This window comes from Dendrobates tinctorius, unplaced genomic scaffold (genome assembly GCF_039654945.1).
Source record: "Dendrobates tinctorius isolate UK_male_01 unplaced genomic scaffold, ASM3965494v1 ptg000124l, whole genome shotgun sequence".
NCBI classification, from domain to species: domain Eukaryota; kingdom Metazoa; phylum Chordata; class Amphibia; order Anura; family Dendrobatidae; genus Dendrobates; species Dendrobates tinctorius.
In genome coordinates, this window is record NW_027361792.1 from 3,694,970 (window position 1) to 3,715,291 (window position 20,322).

General features: G+C 52.2%; 1 protein-coding gene across 4 annotated transcripts; it reads right to left on the minus strand.

Moving 5' to 3' along the window:
• Positions 1-818: 818 nt before the first annotated feature.
• Positions 819-10,856, minus strand: LTO1 (LTO1 maturation factor of ABCE1). 4 transcript variants are annotated; one of them, XM_073541742.1, is made up of 5 exons: positions 10,735-10,856; positions 6,381-6,486; positions 2,991-3,061; positions 1,758-1,875; positions 819-1,526 (listed from the first exon to the last, which is right to left on the minus strand). In XM_073541742.1, exons 1-5 carry the CDS (start codon positions 10,782-10,784, stop codon positions 1,458-1,460), a joined length of 414 nt encoding a protein of 137 aa, XP_073397843.1. In that variant the 5' UTR covers positions 10,785-10,856; the 3' UTR covers positions 819-1,457. The 4 variants fall into 4 exon arrangements, with proteins under 4 accessions (XP_073397843.1, XP_073397842.1, XP_073397844.1 ...); XM_073541741.1 differs by having other exon boundaries at positions 6,375-6,486; XM_073541743.1 differs by lacking the exon at positions 10,735-10,856 and adding an exon at positions 10,495-10,615 and having other exon boundaries at positions 6,375-6,486.
• Positions 10,857-20,322: the final 9,466 nt, after the last annotated feature.

The following is a 20,322-nucleotide window of genomic DNA, read 5'->3' on the forward strand; positions in this document are numbered from 1 at the left end:
CCCTTTTCATGTACAGCACCATGGCATTAATGGCACTATATAAATAATAATAATAATCCTGTAGGTGGCGCCCAAGCTCCAAAAAAACAAACCAACAGCTGGACTCAGCTGAGCAGGAGGAGCTGTCACACACTGACACCTGCTGGACACATTCCGGTACTACAGATCACATCTGCCATAGGACAAATAAAAAAAAAAAGACCAATTCATCATTTGCGTTTCTTTTCAAAGTCTTTTTTTTTTTATATTTGTTGACTTTTTTTTTGCACCAAATTCTGCAAAATGTCATGAATTTTGTGCGTAATTAATTATTTTTTTCTACAACCTTTTTTTTATTTTTTCACTCCAGAGAAGGGAGAAACTGGAGTAGATTTGGGTAAAAAAAAAAAAAAATAGGATTTTTTTTTCTTATAAATCACCATTGATGAAACAGCTGAAAAAAAATTGGAAACCCCAAACCAAGTGCAGAATGATGAACATAGAAAAAAAACACCAACAAAATAGACAAAGAAGGTGCAAGTGCATTGATGAAACCTTATCTTCAGGATCTTTGGGGGGGCTCGCAGTGATCGGACCCCCAGCAACCATTGAATGATTTCATATCCTGACGATACGCCATCACTTACTGATGTAGGCAGGAACGTTAATATTTTCCCATAGCTCTGTTCTAGCCGTATCTGGTGGGCAATGATGCGATCAGTCGGGGGTCCCCCTCGTCAGGTCTGCCGTAGGCACAGGATGTCCGCCTTCACGAAGACCCCTAAGTCATGTGCAGAGTTAAAGGAAATGTGGGGAGGACAGAAATTATCGCACTCGGACAAGAGTCATCATTTATTAGGTGGTTAAAAGAAAACAACTAAAAATGCATAAAAACGGGGTAAAGTCTACGGATACAGCCGCCGAGTAATTAATCACATGTGGGCGAAGAGAGTTCCAGGCTTTTTTTGTTTACAGTTTGTTGCCTTGGAGACCGACCACCCCCGATAGCCGCTTAGAAGCTCCTTTTCCACTATTTTGAAGCCGGAGAGTTTCCCCGGTTACCTCCTAATCCCAGCAATGCTGACAAGCTATAGACAGCAGCGGTGGCCGGTCTCCTAGGCAACAAGTGTTAAGATCACAAGATCAGCTGCAAAATTTAATAGGCAGGAAATTGCAAAAGTGCCCGTTTTCACAAGAACTATTTGATGACATCCATCTGCTATGGGGGATGGTACCACAAACTATAAGTCTCAGCAAGCCCTGACTTCTTTATACCACCCTGAATCAGGAGGTCCTTCAGGTTCTCGGTGAGCTCAGGTTTCAGCGTGGACCTTCAGGAGGAGGCAGAGGCTGCTCCGTATGGGCTGCGTCACCAGGAGAGCGTTCAGTCCTCATATTTCTACACTGGACTCGGTCAGGGCTCCGGGGCCCAGCCGGCTCCCACACGGTAGGAGGATCCGTCGTCACCGCTGCCCAGATCAGAACGAGAGTCCGGAGGCTTCATAGGTCACAGAGAAGTCGGGCTGAACGTTCAGCATGGAGCAAACCTGCAGGAGCAAAGCTCGAGTCACAAACTGCAAAGAAGGCCCAATATTTTAGGACCATCGTAGACCCCCTTTAACCTCCCCACTACTTCCTTGCCATCATTCTTTTTTAACAATGCTTGGACCTCAGTGCTACATGGTAGAGCCGAGACTTGTACGTATTCCTCGCATGTGTGATCCCGGCATGAGCGCCACTTATAGACGGAGGACGAGCGCAGGCGCCCCGGCACTCACCTGCTTCACTTTCCCCCGGACCCTGGACAGGTCGTCCTGGAGCTTCTCGTTAGTGGGGTCTTCTGTGGGGAAGCTCTCAATCATTTTTATCAGGGAGTCCAGGATTTTTATTTTTTTTCTGTATGAAATGGAAAAAAATATAAAATCAGAACTGACTAAATCATAAATGGCAGAATAGCAGCGAGTATTTCCAGGACCAGACGTTTGGATTACTGGTCATAAGTCTATATAAATGTTAATTAGTGGCGTCAGACGCCCAGGACTCGATCAGCTGATTGGAGGTAGAGGACAGCGCCCTACAATGTGCGGTGGCTGCTCGTGGTACTGCAGCTCTCAGCCACTATACTGTATACAGGGGCTGTCCCTCCAATCAGATGATCAATGGATGTTGTCTCAATGTATCATCAGAAACTGCTCAAAAAGAACAAAAAAAAAAAAGTAAGATTGGCTAACCAGAAAAATGATATTTACACGCTTACAGGTCACAGAGGCTCCTTCGTCAGGCAGGAAGATGTCACAGCTCACCTCCTCCTCCTGTACAATGACAGGTCACAGAGCATGCCGCAATACTCCCACATGAAAGTCATGCTGATGGCTATGATAAATGAAGCTGCTGTGAGGCAAAACTACAGCAAGAGTGACACGGCCATACGACTCAGACAAGGAACGCAACGCAACGTTCCTGACTGGCTGGCAGCTCTCCGGAGCCGAGCGTGACAGCATGTGTTTCTATGCAGCTGACACATTCAGGTAAGGAGAGCCGCCAGCCAGTCCGATCGTCGCCTGTGTTTTCCGGACAGGTGACTCTTCCCTAAATGTAGTTAATAGAAGATTGAGCAAAACAGAAAATAGAATAAAAAAAAAAACACAATAAATCAGAAAACAGATTTGGAAATATGAATATTACCGTTGAGCAAAAAGATCTGCAGGATCGGCCGGACCGGGGCCGTGAGAACTCCCTTCACGGTCACTCGGATTCCGGCCACGGGATGTTTTTTGTAATCACTATGCCCCCCACAATATCGTGACCAGGTGACGGCACTCGAGTGCTGGTTGATGAAATCCTCATGGCCTTTGTCCGGCCACCAAACTCGTTACCACGGCCCTGAGAATGTTTATGCTCAACTCTAAAGAACGTGTGTGACGGAGAGTAAATAATAATACACGAGATACATCCGCAATATACGGGACATATAGGACCAGCAGCAGCACCGCCACGGGCCCACGGCTCACCTCTGCTTCTCATCGGTGGTGGGCAACAGGAGGAGTCTCCACGTGGAAGCAAATCCTAGATAACAACCGAGCTGGAAAATGGCAGAAATGAGGAGATTAACCAACAACCGGCATCAGATCCATCATTACCTGAACACTAAACATCACAGAAGAGTAAAAACAGAACGACCGAGCGACCAAAATACTACAAGGAGAGAAGATGCACAGGCGCGGGGGGACACATGGGAGGCACAGGGAAGGCACAGGTGTGGGGAACGCGCAGGCGCGGGGGACGCTCAGGGAAGGCACAGGCGCGGGGGACGCTCAGGGAAGGCACAGGCGCGGGGGACGCTCAGGGAAGGCACAGGCGCGGGGGACGCTCAGGGAAGGCACAGGCGCGGGGGACGCTCAGGGAAGGCACAGGCGCGGGGGACGCTCAGGGAAGGCACAGGCGCGGGGGACGCTCAGGGAAGGCACAGGCGCGGGGGACGCTCAGGGAAGGCACATTCGCGGGGGACGCTCAGGGAAGGCACATTCGCGGGGGACGCTCAGGGAAGGCACAGGCGCGGGGGACGCTCAGGGAAGGCACAGGCGCGGGGGACGCTCAGGGAAGGCACAGGCGCGGGGGACGCACAGGGAAGGCACAGGCGCGGGGGGACGCACAGGGAAGGCACAGGCGCGGGGGACGCACAGGGAAGGCACAGGCGCGGGGGACGCACAGGGAAGGCACAGGCGCGGGGGACGCACAGGGAAGGCACAGGCGCGGGGGACGCACAGGGAAGGCACAGGCGCGGGGGACGCACAGGGAAGGCACAGGCGCGGGGGACGCACAGGGAAGGCACAGGCGCGGGGGACGCACAGGGAAGGCACAGGCGCGGGGGACGCACAGGGAAGGCACAGGCGCGGGGGACGCACAGGGAAGGCACAGGCGCGGGGGACGCACAGGGAAGGCACAGGCGCGGGGGACGCACAGGGAAGGCACAGGCGCGGGGGACGCACAGGGAAGGCACAGGCGCGGGGGACGCACAGGGAAGGCACAGGCGCGGGGGACGCACAGGGAAGGCACAGGCGCGGGGGACGCACAGGGAAGGCACAGGCGCGGGGGACGCACAGGGAAGGCACAGGCGCGGGGGACGCACAGGGAAGGCACAGGCGCGGGGGACGCACAGGGAAGGCACAGGCGCGGGGGACGCACAGGGAAGGCACAGGCGCGGGGGACGCACAGGGAAGGCACAGGCGCGGGGGACGCACAGGGAAGGCACAGGCGCGGGGGACGCACAGGGAAGGCACAGGCGCGGGGGACGCACAGGGAAGGCACAGGCGCGGGGGACGCACAGGGAAGGCACAGGCGCGGGGGACGCACAGGGAAGGCACAGGCGCGGGGGACGCACAGGGAAGGCACAGGCGCGGGGGACGCACAGGGAAGGCACAGGCGCGGGGGACGCACAGGGAAGGCACAGGCGCGGGGGACGCACAGGGAAGGCACAGGCGCGGGGGACGCACAGGGAAGGCACAGGCGCGGGGGACGCACAGGGAAGGCACAGGCGCGGGGGACGCACAGGGAAGGCACAGGCGCGGGGGACGCACAGGGAAGGCACAGGCGCGGGGGACGCACAGGGAAGGCACAGGCGCGGGGGACGCACAGGGAAGGCACAGGCGCGGGGGACGCACAGGGAAGGCACAGGCGCGGGGGACGCACAGGGAAGGCACAGGCGCGGGGGACGCACAGGGAAGGCACAGGCGCGGGGGACGCACAGGGAAGGCACAGGCGCGGGGGACGCACAGGGAAGGCACAGGCGCGGGGGACGCACAGGGAAGGCACAGGCGCGGGGGACGCACAGGGAAGGCACAGGCGCGGGGGACGCACAGGGAAGGCACAGGCGCGGGGGACGCACAGGGAAGGCACAGGCGCGGGGGACGCACAGGGAAGGCACAGGCGCGGGGGACGCACAGGGAAGGCACAGGCGCGGGGGACGCACAGGGAAGGCACAGGCGCGGGGGACGCACAGGGAAGGCACAGGCGCGGGGGACGCACAGGGAAGGCACAGGCGCGGGGGACGCACAGGGAAGGCACAGGCGCGGGGGACGCACAGGGAAGGCACAGGCGCGGGGGACGCACAGGGAAGGCACAGGCGCGGGGGACGCACAGGGAAGGCACAGGCGCGGGGGACGCACAGGGAAGGCACAGGCGCGGGGGACGCACAGGGAAGGCACAGGCGCGGGGGACGCACAGGGAAGGCACAGGCGCGGGGGACGCACAGGGAAGGCACAGGCGCGGGGGACGCACAGGGAAGGCACAGGCGCGGGGGACGCACAGGGAAGGCACAGGCGCGGGGGACGCACAGGGAAGGCACAGGCGCGGGGGACGCACAGGGAAGGCACAGGCGCGGGGGACGCACAGGGAAGGCACAGGCGCGGGGGACGCACAGGGAAGGCACAGGCGCGGGGGACGCACAGGGAAGGCACAGGCGCGGGGGACGCACAGGGAAGGCACAGGCGCGGGGGACGCACAGGGAAGGCACAGGCGCGGGGGACGCACAGGGAAGGCACAGGCGCGGGGGACGCACAGGGAAGGCACAGGCGCGGGGGACGCACAGGGAAGGCACAGGCGCGGGGGACGCACAGTGAAGGCACAGGCGCGGGGGACGCACAGGGAAGGCACAGGCGCGGGGGACGCACAGGGAAGGCACAGGCGCGGGGGACGCACAGGGAAGGCACAGGCGCGGGGGACGCACAGGGAAGGCACAGGAGCGGGGGACGCACAGGGAAGGCACAGGCGCGGGGGACGCACAGGGAAGGCACAGGCGCGGGGGACGCACAGGGAAGGCACAGGCGCGGGGGACGCACAGGGAAGGCACAGGCGCGGGGGATGCACAGGCGCGGGGGACGCACAGTGAAGGCACAGGCGCGGGGGACGCACAGTGAAGGCACAGGCGCGGGGGACGCACAGTGAAGGCACAGGCGCGGGGGACGCACAGTGAAGGCACAGGCGCGGGGGACGCACAGTGAAGGCACAGGCGCGGGGGACGCACAGTGAAGGCACAGGCGCGGGGGACGCACAGACCAGTATCTATACTGTGGATGCAGTGAGGCAATGATGTAGTAATAGATAACGCTGCGCTCCAGGAGGCACCGATGTCTCGGGGAGGCTGTAATGAGCCGCAGGGAACGATCTGTCCTGGTGACGCGTCCAGACCTGGTGTCAGAGCACTAAACCTGAAGTCATAAGGCCAAAGGCGACAGAGGAAATGACTGGAGAGCAATCACTGCACCGGGAGCTAAATATGTCACTGGAGGTGTGACCACAGATAATGGGAGTAGTAGTGCTGGATGACAACACGGACTTCGTTGCACCCAGTGACATGGAAATGATGTGACAGGAATAGATCCCCGAGAGCCGCACACCTTTACCTCAGATCCAGCTCTCGCCCCGTGCACGGCTCCATATTGCTTCCCCTCTGCGTCACCGATGTGATTTCCTTCAGCAAATCCTTCTTCATATCCTTCCCCTCGGTATCTGCAGGAGTCACAGGGCAACAATCAGATAAACTGCTGGAAATCTAGGAAGGTTTCATCAACCACTGATGTGGGATATCAGGGACTCCCCAAGTGCCAGACAATAAAGGGGGTCCAGGGCGTGGGTTACTAATGCGCCCCCTTCTAAGAAAGCTGCAGCATATAAGTGCATGTTGGCTGCAGTTTGCTCCAGAGCAGCGCTCCCGGTCACCTGACTGTAGAGGGCAGCGGGCCCTATTCACTTACCAGCTGCAGCTTCCTGCACAGAGGTGATCAGGGCATCGCTGTGCAGGGACCAAACAGAAGGGGATGTAGCCGTAAACCAGCGCTGCGCCCCATCATTGTCAGAAATAATAATAATCTCCTGTAAGAACAAAGGATTGGGCATATCTAAAATCCAACATGCCTGATCCTTCCTCCCACAGGATCACCTGACAGCCATGACACCACCGTCAGCTGTAATCAGCAACTTCAGCGAACTTTGGTCTAATGTTTAAGGAGCTGATGTAATTGTAGCAAACCCCCAGCTGTAAAAAGAGGCACTGCCAACACTTCTTCCCAAAGAAGTGAATGGAAAGTGTGTGTAACAGTGCGGGGTCACACGGCAGATGCAGATCTGCAGCGTCACCTGACTCATCACATAACACAGCTCCTATGGCCTGCACCTGTCGCCGGGCACGTAAGACGCGTGAAATATGCGGAGCGGAGCCGCACGTCCTGGTCTACAGAGCAGCAGGAATAGTTCTGCAATGTAATGGAGGCTTCTGACTGTATGAAAAGCATAGGATAAGGGATAACTTGCTGATTACTAGGGGTCCTACCGCTGGAACCCCCACAACCTGCTGCGATATGCCCAGTTAGAACACAGGTGTCGTGCTGCACATTGTCTGTGGGACGCGAGTGCAGCTCTCTCCTGACAGGGGGCTCTGGAGTCCCATTATGGGCACTAACGGGGGTCCCAGTGGTCAGACCTCTAGTAGTCAGCCAGTTATCGTCCGGCATCAACGGGGGTCCGCTGCTGCCAGGCGATTGGCTGCGAGTGGTCAACGCCTCGGCTCCGCTGCTGCCAGGCGATTAGCTGCGAGTGGTCAGCACCTCAGCTCCGCTGCTGCCAGGCAATTAGCTGCGAGTGGTCAGCGCCTCGACTCCACTACTGCCAGAACATTGGCTGCGAGTGGTCAGCGCCTCGACTCCACTACTGCCAGAAGATTGGCTGAGAGTTCTAAGCGCCTCGGCTTCGCGGCTGCCAGTCAATTGGCTGCGATTGGTCAGCACCTCAGCTCCGCTGCTGCCAGACGATTGGCTGCGAGTGGTCAGCGCCTCGGCTCCGCTGCTGCCAGGAGATTGGCTGCAAGTGGTCAGCGCCTCGGCTCCGCTGCTGCCAGGAGATTGGCTGCAAGTGGTCAGCGCCTCGGCTCCGCTACTGCCAGGAGATTGGCTGCGAGTGGTCAGCGCCTCGGCTCCGCTACTGCCAGGAGATTGGCTGCTAGTGGTCAGCGCCTCGGCTCCGCTACTGCCAGGAGATTGGCTGCGAGTGGTCAGCGCCTCGGCTCCGCTACTGCCAGGAGATTGGCTGCTAGTGGTCAGCGCCTCGGCTCCGCTACTGCCAGGAGATTGGCTGCGAGTGGTCAGCGCCTCGGCTCCGCTACTGCCAGGAGATTGGCTGCAAGTGGTCAGCGCCTCGGCTCCGCTACTGCCAGGAGATTGGCTGCGAGTGGTCAGCGCCTCGGCTCCGCTGCTGCCAGGAGATTGGCTGCTAGTGGTCAGCGCCTCGGCTCCGCTGCTGCCAGGAGATTTGCTGCGAGTGGTCAGCGCCTCGGCTCTGCTGCTGCCAGGAGATTGGCTGCGAGTGGTCAGCGCCTCGGCTCCGCTGCTGCCTGGCGATTGGCTGCGAGTGGTCAGCGCCTCGGCTCCGCCGCTGCCAGGAGATTGGCTGTTAGTGGTCAGTGCCTCGGCTCCGCTGCTGCCTGGCGATTGGCTGCGAGTGGTCAGCGCCTCGGCTCCGCCGCTGCCAGGAGATTGGCTGTTAGTGGTCAGCGCCTCGGCTCCGCTGCTGCCTGGCGATTGGCTGCGAGTGGTCAGCGCCTCGGCTCCGCTGCTGCCAGGAGATTGGCTGTTAGTGGTCAGCGCCTCGGCTCCGCTGCTGCCAGGAGATTGGCTGTGAGTGGTCAGCGCCTCGGCTCTGCTGCTGCCAGGAGATTGGCTGTTAGTGGTCAGCGCCTCGGCTCCGCTGCTGCCAGGAGATTGGCTGTGAGTGGTCAGCGCCTCGGCTCCACTACTGCCAGGAGATTTGCTGCGAGTGGTCAGCGCCTCGGCTCTGCTGCTGCCAGGAGATTGGCTGCGAGTGGTCAGCGCCTCGGCTCCGCTGCTGCCTGGCGATTGGCTGCGAGTGGTCAGCGCCTCGGCTCCGCCGCTGCCAGGAGATTGGCTGTTAGTGGTCAGTGCCTCGGCTCCGCTACTGCCAGGAGATTGGCTGTTAGTGGTCAGCGCCTCGGCTCTGCTGCTGCCAGGAGATTGGCTGTTAGTGGTCAGCGCCTCGGCTCCGCTGCTGCCAGGAGATTGGCTGTGAGTGGTCAGCGCCTCGGCTCCGCTACTGCCAGGAGATTGGCTGTTAGTGGTCAGCGCCTCGGCTCTGCTGCTGCCAGGAGATTGGCTGTTAGTGGTCAGCGCCTCGGCTCCGCTGCTGCCAGGAGATTGGCTGTTAGTGGTCAGCGCCTCGGCTCCGCTGCTGCCAGGAAATTGGCTGTTAGTGGTCAGCGCCTCGGCTCCGCCGCTGCCAGGAGATTGGCTGTGAGTGGTCAGCGCCTCGGCTCCGCCGCTGCCAGGAGATTGGCTGTGAGTGGTCAGCGCCTCGGCTCCGCTGCTGCCAGGAGATTGGCTGTGAGTGGTCAGCGCCTCGGCTCCGCTGCTGCCAGGAGATTGGCTGCGAGTGGTCAGCGCCTCGGCTCCGCTGCTGCCAGGAAATTGGCTGTTAGTGGTCAGCGCCTCGGCTCCGCCGCTGCCAGGAGATTGGCTGTGAGTGGTCAGCGCCTCGGCTCCGCCGCTGCCAGGAGATTGGCTGTGAGTGGTCAGCGCCTCGGCTCCGCTGCTGCCTGGCGATTGGCTGCGAGTGGTCAGCGCCTCGGCTCCGCCGCTGCCAGGAGATTGGCTGTTAGTGGTCAGTGCCTCGGCTCCGCTACTGCCAGGAGATTGGCTGTTAGTGGTCAGCGCCTCGGCTCTGCTGCTGCCAGGAGATTGGCTGTTAGTGGTCAGCGCCTCGGCTCCGCTGCTGCCAGGAGATTGGCTGTGAGTGGTCAGCGCCTCGGCTCCGCTACTGCCAGGAGATTGGCTGTTAGTGGTCAGCGCCTCGGCTCTGCTGCTGCCAGGAGATTGGCTGTTAGTGGTCAGCGCCTCGGCTCCGCTGCTGCCAGGAGATTGGCTGTTAGTGGTCAGCGCCTCGGCTCCGCTGCTGCCAGGAGATTGGCTGTGAGTGGTCAGCGCCTCGGCTCCGCTACTGCCAGGAGATTGGCTGTTAGTGGTCAGCGCCTCGGCTCTGCTGCTGCCAGGAGATTGGCTGTTAGTGGTCAGCGCCTCGGCTCCGCTGCTGCCAGGAGATTGGCTGTTAGTGGTCAGCGCCTCGGCTCCGCCGCTGCCAGGAGATTGGCTGTGAGTGGTCAGCGCCTCGGCTCCGCTGCTGCCAGGAGATTGGCTGTGAGTGGTCAGCGCCTCGGCTCCGCTGCTGCCAGGAGATTGGCTGTTAGTGGTCAGCGCCTCGGCTCCGCTGCTGCCAGGAGATTGGCTGTGAGTGGTCAGCGCCTCGGCTCCGCCGCTGCACCTTGTGGCCCCAGCGCACACGGGACTTTGTGAGGTTTTTTCCTTTATTTTTTCCAGTTGGATTTTTCAAAAATTCCTCAACATAGCGCCTGAGTGTTTGCAGAATTTTTTTTTTTTTTTTGTAAAGAATTAAAGCGGTGGAAATTCAGTGGTGAATGGGCCGCTTTGTGCATCAGGTTCTCGCCCTTTTCAATACCTGAGCTTGCTGTCAGTGAATGGAAACATCCCAGCCGCATGTACATGCTCCCGGACTCCACTGCAAAAAATAATAGATGTTTCTTTTCACTGGCAGCAAGCAGAGATCCTGGAAAGTGTAGCGGGGAAGAATATTAGAGACGTGCAGAACTTCCTGTTTCCACATCCGTGCTGTGGGGGTCACTCAGGAAGTCGCCGCTAGGTGGCGCCCGCTCCCCCGTGGCATCGCTCGCCCGCTCACCTCTCCTCACACATCACAATCCCCCCGAACAGGTCGTCCGCGCACTCCATGGCGAGACGTGAAAAAGAAGAGGAACCTGAATTTATCAGACCGAGTTGTCAGGGGGAAGACACAGAACCGAGCACGGAACAGGAAGTAGATACCAGCACACTTCCGGAACTGCGAAGGTATGACGAGTGACGCAAAGGCGGGGCTTACCGTGAGTGTGGGGCCAGGGAGAGAGGACGGTGTGTCTGCAGGGGGGCCAGGGAGAGAGGACGGTGTGTCTGCGGGGGGGCCAGGGAGAGAGGACGGTGTGTCTGGGGGGGGGCCCAGGGAGAGGGGACGGTGTGTCTGGGGGGGGGGCCCAGGGAGAGGGGACGGTGTGTCTGCGGGGGGGGCCAGGGAGAGAGGACGGTGTGTCTGGGGGGGGGCCCAGGGAGAGGGGACGGTGTGTCTGGGGGGGGGCCCAGGGAGAGGGGACGGTGTGTCTGGGGGGGGGCCCAGGGAGAGGGGACGGTGTGTCTGGGGGGGGGCCCAGGGAGAGGGGACGGTGTGTCTGGGGGGGGCCCAGGGAGAGAGGACGGTGTGTCTGCGGGGGGGCCAGGGAGAGAGGACGGTGTGTCTGCGGGGGGGCCAGGGAGAGAGGACGGTGTGTCTGCGGGGGGGCCAGGGAGAGAGGACGGTGTGTCGGGGGGGGGGGGGGGCCCAGGGAGAGGGGACGGTGTGTCTGGGGGGGGGCCCAGGGAGAGGGGACGGTGTGTCTGGGGGGGGCCCAGGGAGAAGGGACGGTGTGTCTGGGGGGCTCTGCTCCGGCCAACACGGGGGTCGTCACTCACTGAGGATTCCGTATCATGGTGTATAGCGCTTTCTACAAAAAAAAAATATATAATTTTTTTTATATTTTATATATATAACTATACATATAATTTATACTTATATAAATTATATATTTTTTATATATGTGTGTAATATATAAAAAGTAAAGACTAATGTGTGTAATATAAAGTAAAAAAAGTTAAAATATAATATATATAAAATAAACTATGTAAAAAAAGTGAAAAAATATCTATATAAAAGTATAAATAATAAAATATAACGTGTATATATAAAGTAAAACCAAACTATATTTTTTAAATAAAAAATAAAGCTCGATGGAGGCGGCAGCAGGTGGCAGTGTCCACTGTGACTCTGGGCTGTGCTAGGACAGGACTCCTGAGTGCAGGTGTGCGTGGAGCCTAAGGCCGCGTTCACACGACCGTCTCTCTGGTGCTTGTGTGAACAGACAACATGCCGATCTTGGTGCAAAATTGAAAGTCTGGTGATTTTTTTTTTTTTTTTTTTTTTTTTTTTTTTTTTTTAAGATCTGGGAATCTGCACTGAAAAAAACACAACTCTTGTATGTTTTTTTTTCCAGCCTAAAAAGGTTCCCCCTTTTTAAGAAAGAAAAGGTGGAAAAAAAGAAAGAAAAGAAAAAACATCAAAAAATGCACAGTTCGTCTGTTACCGCACGCTGGGCAGGAGTTTATAGAGTTGCATCCAATTAAATGGTTAAATGCAGCGGATTTTCTGCCCCAAAAAAAGTGTTTTTGCTCCATGAGAACATGTCCTTAAAGAGGTTTTTTTTTTCCAAAAACTGCAGCAACGCACAGGTGCTGTGATTTGTTTTTGTAATTCATTATTGATTTTTGCAGCTTTTTTTTTCCCCCTAAGTATCCTCCAAGTCTGCGCTTTCTCCATCCAAGTGCAAAACTATAAGGGTGAGTGCACACGGTGCGGATTGTGCTGCGGATTTGCGGGTAAAATGACCTGCGTTTTACCTGCGGATTTGCCTGCGTTTTGACACCTGTACAATGGAACAGGTGTCAAACCGAAGCGGAATCCGCAGAAAGAATTGACATGCTGCGGATTTAAAACCGCAGCAAATCCACGCGGAAAAATCCACTGCATGTGCACTGCGGTTTTTAAAATACATTGATTATCGTTGTACTGTACATTGCCTGCGGATCCGCAGCAGAATCGGCACCGTGTGCACACACCCTAATGCAGCCCTCTACACAAAAAAACTGCAATCTGGAGGATGAGGGGCCCCAAGTGAACCTTTCCTCCAAGACCAGAAGGCCTTAGCAAGGGTAGACTGGGACGAACGGCTTCAAGTCCTAAAGGTATGGGCACACAGCCTCATTAAGACACCGAAAAGTGTCACAAATAAAAGTGCCCCCCTCCCGCAGCTAATTCCCCCTTTTCTTTTTACAGTTTTGTTAAAAGAGTTGTGGAAGATTAAAAAAAAAAAAAAAAAGCCATGGGCTCAGTCTTCCAGGAGCAGCGCCTCCCCTGTCTATGGGTTGTGTCTGGTATTGCAGCTCAACTCCATTAAAGTTAACCCATTCCCGACATGCGGAGTACCTGGGCATGTGTACTCAGAAGCTGATCCTGCTGCATAGATACCAGGTGCCAAGACTAACCCCAGCCTATAACTGCAGTGATCTGAGCCAGCTTCAATCCTGGCAGTTTAGCTCTGCAGTTAGGAAAAGGCGGCTGTCACCCTGTGGTCACAGGTTTCCGGTGAGTTGTCATGTCAGTTTACACCCTTAGGTATATCTTTGTACAAAATCTAATTTAAATCACTCCTCTTTATACCACTCATCAGATAAATAAAAAACTAAAAAAATGTGGTCTTTGTGCGTCCGTAATAATCTAAACTAATAAAAACTCGCATTATGTGAAAAAGATACAAATGTCAGAATTGCAGTTTTTTGTTTATCATCACCTCTTCAAAAAAATGTGGTCAGAAAGTCACCTGTACCCCCCAAATAATACCAATAAAGAAGACATCTCAGTCTCTGCAGAAAATCAAACTCTAAGGGTGTGTGCACACGTTGCGGTTTTGGCCCTGCGGATCCGCAGCAGTTTCTCCTGCGGTGTACAATACCATTATAATCAATGGAAAACCAAAAATGCTGTGCACATGCTGCTGATTTTTCCGCACAGATTTGCTGCAGATTTGAATCCGCAGCATGTCAGTTCTTTGTGCGCAATCCGCAGTGTTTTTACACCTGCTCCAGTATAAATATCCGCAGGTGTAAAAACGCAGGGAAAATCCGCACAAAATCTGCAGAAAATCCGCAGGAAATCTGCACTAAATCCGCAGGTAAAATGCAGGTCATTTTACCTGCGAATTTAGCAAAATCCGCGTGGAAAAATCTGCAGTAGAATCTGCAACATGTGTATTAATGTGCATATTTTTCCGCGCGGAATCTGCAGAATCCGCAGGTCAAAATGCCTGCATTTTACCTACGGATTACGAGCGCATTTTGCCTTTGTTTTTACACCTGCGGATTCCTAGAATGGAATAGGTGTAAAAACGCTGCGGAATCCGCACTGATTTTTCCGCAGCACGTGCACAGCGGTTTTTAGTTTTCCATAGGATAATATGGTTACTGTACATCACTTGGAAAACTGCTGCGGATCCACAGGGCCAAATCCGCTATGGATCCACAACGTGTGTACATACCCTTACATCTCTGACAAAGGAAAATACAGAAGTTAAGAGTTTTGGAATACAGAACACAAAACTATTTTTTTTAAAAGCTGGAAAAAATACAAAAAAAAGTATATATTTGTACCTGCCGGACTTCTGCCCTGCAGTAAATTTCATTTTTACCGTACACTGAATGTGAAAACAAAAAAAATTAGTAGAATCGCTGTTTTTTCTAATTCCCATAAAGAGTTTTTTTTTTTTTTTTACATCCATCACAGTAAGTTTCGTGGTGTCATCAAAACACATAAAATGAATAAATAACGATCCCTCATTACGGCTTTGGCAGCGGAAAACTAAAAAACTTGTAGCTCGTGAAAGTTGTGAGGGTGCTGGTGGCTGTCCATCAAAGAGAGAGGGACAGAGAGACCTCCTCGGGAGAAGAAGGTATCAAGGTGTAAACCCAGGCAGGACTGCACAAAGGTGTGTAATCCGTGTTAAGCTGCGCGCCTTTCAGGATATCCAGTCCATCTTTACGTGTAACATGATCTCATTTTCCTGTTTTTTCTATTGTTTCCGCTGCGTTTGATATTTAGACTCGTTTTGCACATTTTTTTTGTGCTTATTCCCTGTGTAATACGGAGATAAACCCTTTAACCCTCTTAATTTGCGCACTAAGCCTTCTATTGTGAGCGGGGAAGAATACTGCCCACACACAGCAGACAAAAAGAGGGGTGAAAAATAGCTTTTTCAGGATTCCATAGTTGAGGCCGCTAGGTGTTTTAATTTTTTACCTGGTCTTTAACCCCTGAAGTCCCTTATATGATGCATTTAATTGCCCCTTTGGGTATGTTGGCAGCATTGTACCTGTAGGGCATCCGTGCAGTATGGGGCAAATATATATTAAGTACCTGTTAAGTTTGAAGGGATTGCCCAGGTTACGTCTGGTATTGCAGCTCAGCCCTATTGAATTAAATGAGGTCCGGCTGATTCCAAACCCAACCTGTAAGTAAGGTGGGCAGCCATGGTTTTCTAATCCTGGACAACGTAATTTACAGAGGACCCGTCACTTGGCATGAATATGAATTCATTTTCTTTTAACTTGGTGTAAATCCCGCTGTTCTCCTGAATCCAGGGCTGTTTTTCTTTTTTCCCTACTCCTCTCCATTCCCGAGATATAGCCTCCTCTTTACTGTATGTAAATCTTGGGCTCGGTAGTCAATGAGACACCCACAGAGAAGAGTTGAAGAGCCTTCCCACTTGTATAAAAAGACAAGATTTCCATACAGGAATGAGGGGGCCATATCTCTGGAACGGAGAGGCGCAGGAAAAAAAGAAAAACCTCACCGGATTCAGAAGAACAGCGGCATTTACACCGGGTTAAAAAATTGCATATTTATGGAAAGTGACAGGTCCCCTATAAGTCTGTCAGAAGATGAAGCTGGTTTCTCGTCACCATAGTTATTGGGGTCTACCAAGTAACCTACAGTACAAGTTGAGATTTGAAAAGGAATTGTCATGACGACTTTTTTTTTTTAATTAGTGATGTTAACCGTTCCAGAAATTGTGTGAAAATATAGATTGTGCAATATACTTACCCTACCGAATTCGTTCTGGCCTTTAATATTGAGTATGTGTAGTTTTCCAGCTTCTAAATTGCAGCAAAGTTCCAATCTCTCTCAGCAAGTGCATTATTAAAGGGAATCTGTCATTCGGGTCACCCCTCCTGAGCCGTCGATATGGTCACGCAGGGCATGCAAAGCTGAATGTAATGATACCTGAGATTTGATGTCTTAGTCCAAAGATATTTCACACTTTTCTTATATGCAAATGAGCTGTTAAGATCTATGGGCCAGACAGAGATCTCCACAAGACTCCGCCTCCAGAGCTTATTTTAAATGAAAGGGGGCGTTATCGGTAGGAGTCATATAATGACTGACAGTCTGCTCTCCTGATATACAGGGTAGGCCATTTATATGGATACACCTAAATAAAATGGGAATGGTTGGTGATATCAACTTCCTGTTTATGGCACATTAGTATATGGGAGGGGGGAAGCTTTTCAAGATGGGTGGTGACCATGGCGGACATTTTGAAGTCGGCCATTTTGGATCCAACTTTATTTTTTCCAATGGGAAGAGGGTCAAGTGACACATCAATCTTATTGAGAATTTCACAAGAAAAACAACGGTGTGCTTGGTTTTAATGTAAATTTATTCTTTCATGAGTTATTTACAAGTTTATGACCACTTATAAAATGTGTTCAAAGTGCTGCCCATTGTGTTGGATTGTCAATGCAGCCTCTTCTCCCACTCTTCACACACTGATAGCAACACTGCAGAAGAAATGTTAGCACGGGCTTCCGGAATCCGTTGTTTCAGATGCTGCATATCTTGTATCTTCATAGCATAGACAATTGCCTTCAGATGACCCCAAAGATAAAAGTCTAAGTGGGTCAGATCGGGAGACCTTGGTGGCCATTCAACTGGCCCACGACGACCAATCCACTTTCCAGGAACCTGGTCATGTAGGAATGCTCGGACCTGACACCCATAATTGATGGTATGGTGTGGTATATGGGGTACAAAGATAGTGGGGCCAGTCTTCATCAATGGAAACCTCAATGCCACCTGATATCTGACATTGCTCCATGATGACGTGTCGCCCTCTTTATGCTCTGAAGATGGCACGTTCCCTGAGTTTTCCAGCAAGATGGTGCACCACCACAGTATGGTGTCAGGTCCGAGCATTCCTACAAGGAATCTGACCCCCTTAGACTCGCATTTCTTCTGCAGTGTTGCTATCAGTGTGTGAAGAGTGGGAGAAGAGGGTTGCATTGACAATCCAGCACAATGGGCAGCACTTTGAACACATTTTATAAGTGGTCATAAACTTGTAACTTTATTCTTTCATGAGTTATTTACATTAAAACCAAGCACACCGTGATTTTTCTTGTGAAATTCTCAATAAGTTTAATGTGTCACATGACCCTCTTCCCATTGGAAAAAATAAAGTTAGATCCAAAATGGCCGCCATTGTCACGCCCCATGTTGAAAAGTTTTCCCCCTCCCATATACTAATGTGCCGCAAACAGGAAGTTGATATCACCAACCATTCCCATTTTATTTAGGTGTATCCATATAAGTGGCCCACCTTGTAGATGTCTCACACTGGTAATGCCCCTTTTTAAAAAAAATAAACTGGAGGTGGGTTTGCGGGGAGATCTATGTCCAGCCCATAAATCTTAGTAGCTCATTTACATATTAAGAAAAATGTATTGTCACAAGCCATTCATCACATCACCCATATCAAGGTATCATTTTATTCAGCTTCCTATGACCTACATGTCCATATAGTTGACTTAGTAGGGTTGATTCTACTGACAGATTCCCTTTAAAATAGTAGGACTTTTTTATTGATGGGGATGTTCTAGTGTTAAATATTTTGATGGTTATGTGAACAGTGATTTACTCACATTGTATGGCGCCACCTGGTGTGGAGTCACACCCTACAGCCAGGCCTTTTCATAGTGATCACGTTAGGGCAGCCAATAAGAATTGTCTCTCTACCTGGCAGTATAGCATGAGGTAAGGGGCTATACTGTCAGCTACGAGAGGGGGAAGGAGACTGATATGTCTAATCTGTCACACCTACAGCCAGGTCTTTCAATAGTGATCACAAGAGGGCAGCCAATAGGAAGATCCTCTGTACTACATGGCAGTATAGCAAGGAGTGAAAGAATATATTGTTGGCTGCCAGAGGGGGAAGGAGACGACAGATATGTCTAATTGGTCACATCCACAGCCAGGTCTTTCAATAGTGATCATGGGAGGGCATCTGCCAGAGGGGGAAGGAGACTTCTGTGTCCAATATCCACATCTGCAGCCCCAGAGAGAATATATGGAAACAAAAAAAAAAAAAATGAATTCTAGAAATACTCCATATTACTAAAAAAAAGTATGAGAATATAATGTAAAGTTGCAGAACTTTCCATTTGCCACTGATGGTGCTAACCTCACGGGTTCTGCGTTCTCCCTTAGGATGGTATTAATAAATCCGCCCCATTGTTTTATTGCCTCTCGGCAGGCTGTGAGGCTTTTTATTGAGCTGCATCCCCCATTCCCCCTCACAATGACTTCCTCACGTTTCAGGATCATATATCTGAGCGTTTCATCTCCTTCTGGGCTCAGAGCGGAGGGATGTCTGAAATCCTCCACTGCCTCCTTAATCTGGAGGAACTATGCGCTGCTTTGTCAGGCCGGCGGACAATAGCATTAACAGCAGGTATTTGTGAAGTCACCTGGATAACTTGTGTGTGATTACATAGCCAGAAGTGACATCTACTCCCAGGGCTTTGAAGAGGGGCTGCCAGACTACAGGGTACTAGTTTGGGAATTAGGTTTTTGAAGTCAATTTTTGGCAACTTGCAATTACTGCAGTTTGGACTTGTTCTTTCCCACCTTTCTTAGCTTGGCACGTTGGCTTTGTAGTGGCGAGGGTTCTCTTTGCCGTAAGGGTACGTGCACACCGAGTTTCTTGGAGCAGGTGTGCTTGAAAAAAAATAATGAAAAATTAATTTCTAATGCTAACCCACTCTGCAGCTCATATATTCAGTCTAAGGCCGGGGTCACACTTGAAAGAAACTCGCACGAGTCTCGCGTCTCAATGGCCGGCATTTCGGACCGGAGCGCTCAGTTGCATAGCAATACATGCATCCGAACACTCCGGTCCCGAGTCCCGGCGGCAGTGCTGGGTATTGAGATGCGAGACTCGTGCGAGTTTCTCACAAGTGTGACCCCGGCCTTATAACCATTTTTTTTCCCACACTTTTAGGTTCTGAAAAACATCTGCTGGGAGAAAAAAATGTGCGTGTCACTCTGGATGGCATCTGCTCTAAACTAGGCACTGTCCAATCAAAAGGCTGCAAAAAAAAACCCAAAAAACTTCTCCGTGATAAGGCTTCTATTAAAACTTTTAAGGAAACAATGTTTTAAAAAACTCCCAGAGGAGGAGCATGAGTGGAAAGAGTTTAACATCCTCAAAAAAAAAAAAAACAAACCTCTGTGTCTAAGGAGTTGTTTTGAGGCGGTCAAAAAAAATGCACATTTTTCATGCAGAAGCAGCTTTTGGAAATGCTGCTTTTTTTTTTTTTTAGTTTTTCTTTTTCTGAATCGGTTTTGGAAGAGTTGCGTTTTTTTTGGAGTTTCCCTTCCCCCCCCCCCACACACTTCTGAAACACTCTTTGTAGCCTTTTGATTGGTCAGTGTCGAGTCTGGAGCGGATTCCTTGAGGAGGCTTTTTATAGATGTCACCTGCTCCATCTTTTTTTTTTTTTTTTTCCCATCAAGCGTTTTTCAAAACCTCTTCAGGAATTAAAAAAAAAAGCTCCTCGTATGAACAGCAAGATAAATTTCCCATAGAAATGAATTGGAAGAGTTTTTGCTGCATCTTTTCCGGAGGATTTTGCAGAGGATTCACTTAAAAAACAACTTTGCCCCATAGGTGCATTTTCCGTTTCCTTTTGTGCACTTTTCAGAATTTACATTAAAACTTTATCTTGACAGCGAAAAAGTGTCAAAAGTTCGTAAAAACTTTTAGGTACTGGAAGCATGTACAGTCCTTGGAGATCTGCCTATGTCATCTTCGAGGCCATTTTTGCCCATTGCAATAGCTGGAAAACCTTTCAAAATTTCAGAGCGTTTTTCATCAGAGTCCTACACATTTTAACGATTTGGGAAAATTTTCGACATTTTTCTTGTTTTATAAAACCGCCAAACGGGAAACGGAAAATTTTGCAATGAAGTTTTCTTCTGTGATAATTTGATTAGGCGCCTCCCGCTGGAGCGGCGGTACCTGCGCCTCACTAATGCGGGCAATTGATGAATCAAGTAGTGATGGAGTCCAAGCAATGGACAGAGGTCAAAGTCTCGGCAGCGAGATTGCTTTGTAATCAATTGCGCATGATTAGAGGTAATGCTGAAAGCAACACAATCCTCATTATCCTGTCTTTGATCTGTGTCAGTACCATCTTGTGAAAGTTACGAGACATTTCTGCTTTGAAGTAAACAGCCATATAAGTAATTCAGGTAGTTGTTTACGGGAGGTTAACACCTCGATAACACAGACATAGC

Bases quoted from the DNA above. Each gene is read 5' to 3' on its own strand.
- LTO1 (XM_073541741.1), bottom strand. From the start codon at position 10,784: ATGGAGTGCGCGGACGACCTGTTCGGGGGGATTGTGATGTGTGAGGAG. The intron at 3,062-6,374 runs GTGTGCGGCTCT...GCCATTTTCCAG, and splicing joins GAGCTGGATCTGAGGTAAAG to CTCGGTTGTTATCTAGGATT. The intron at 1,876-2,990 runs GTGAGCCGTGGG...CATTTCATACAG, and splicing joins ACCACCGATGAGAAGCAGAG to AAAAAAAATAAAAATCCTGG.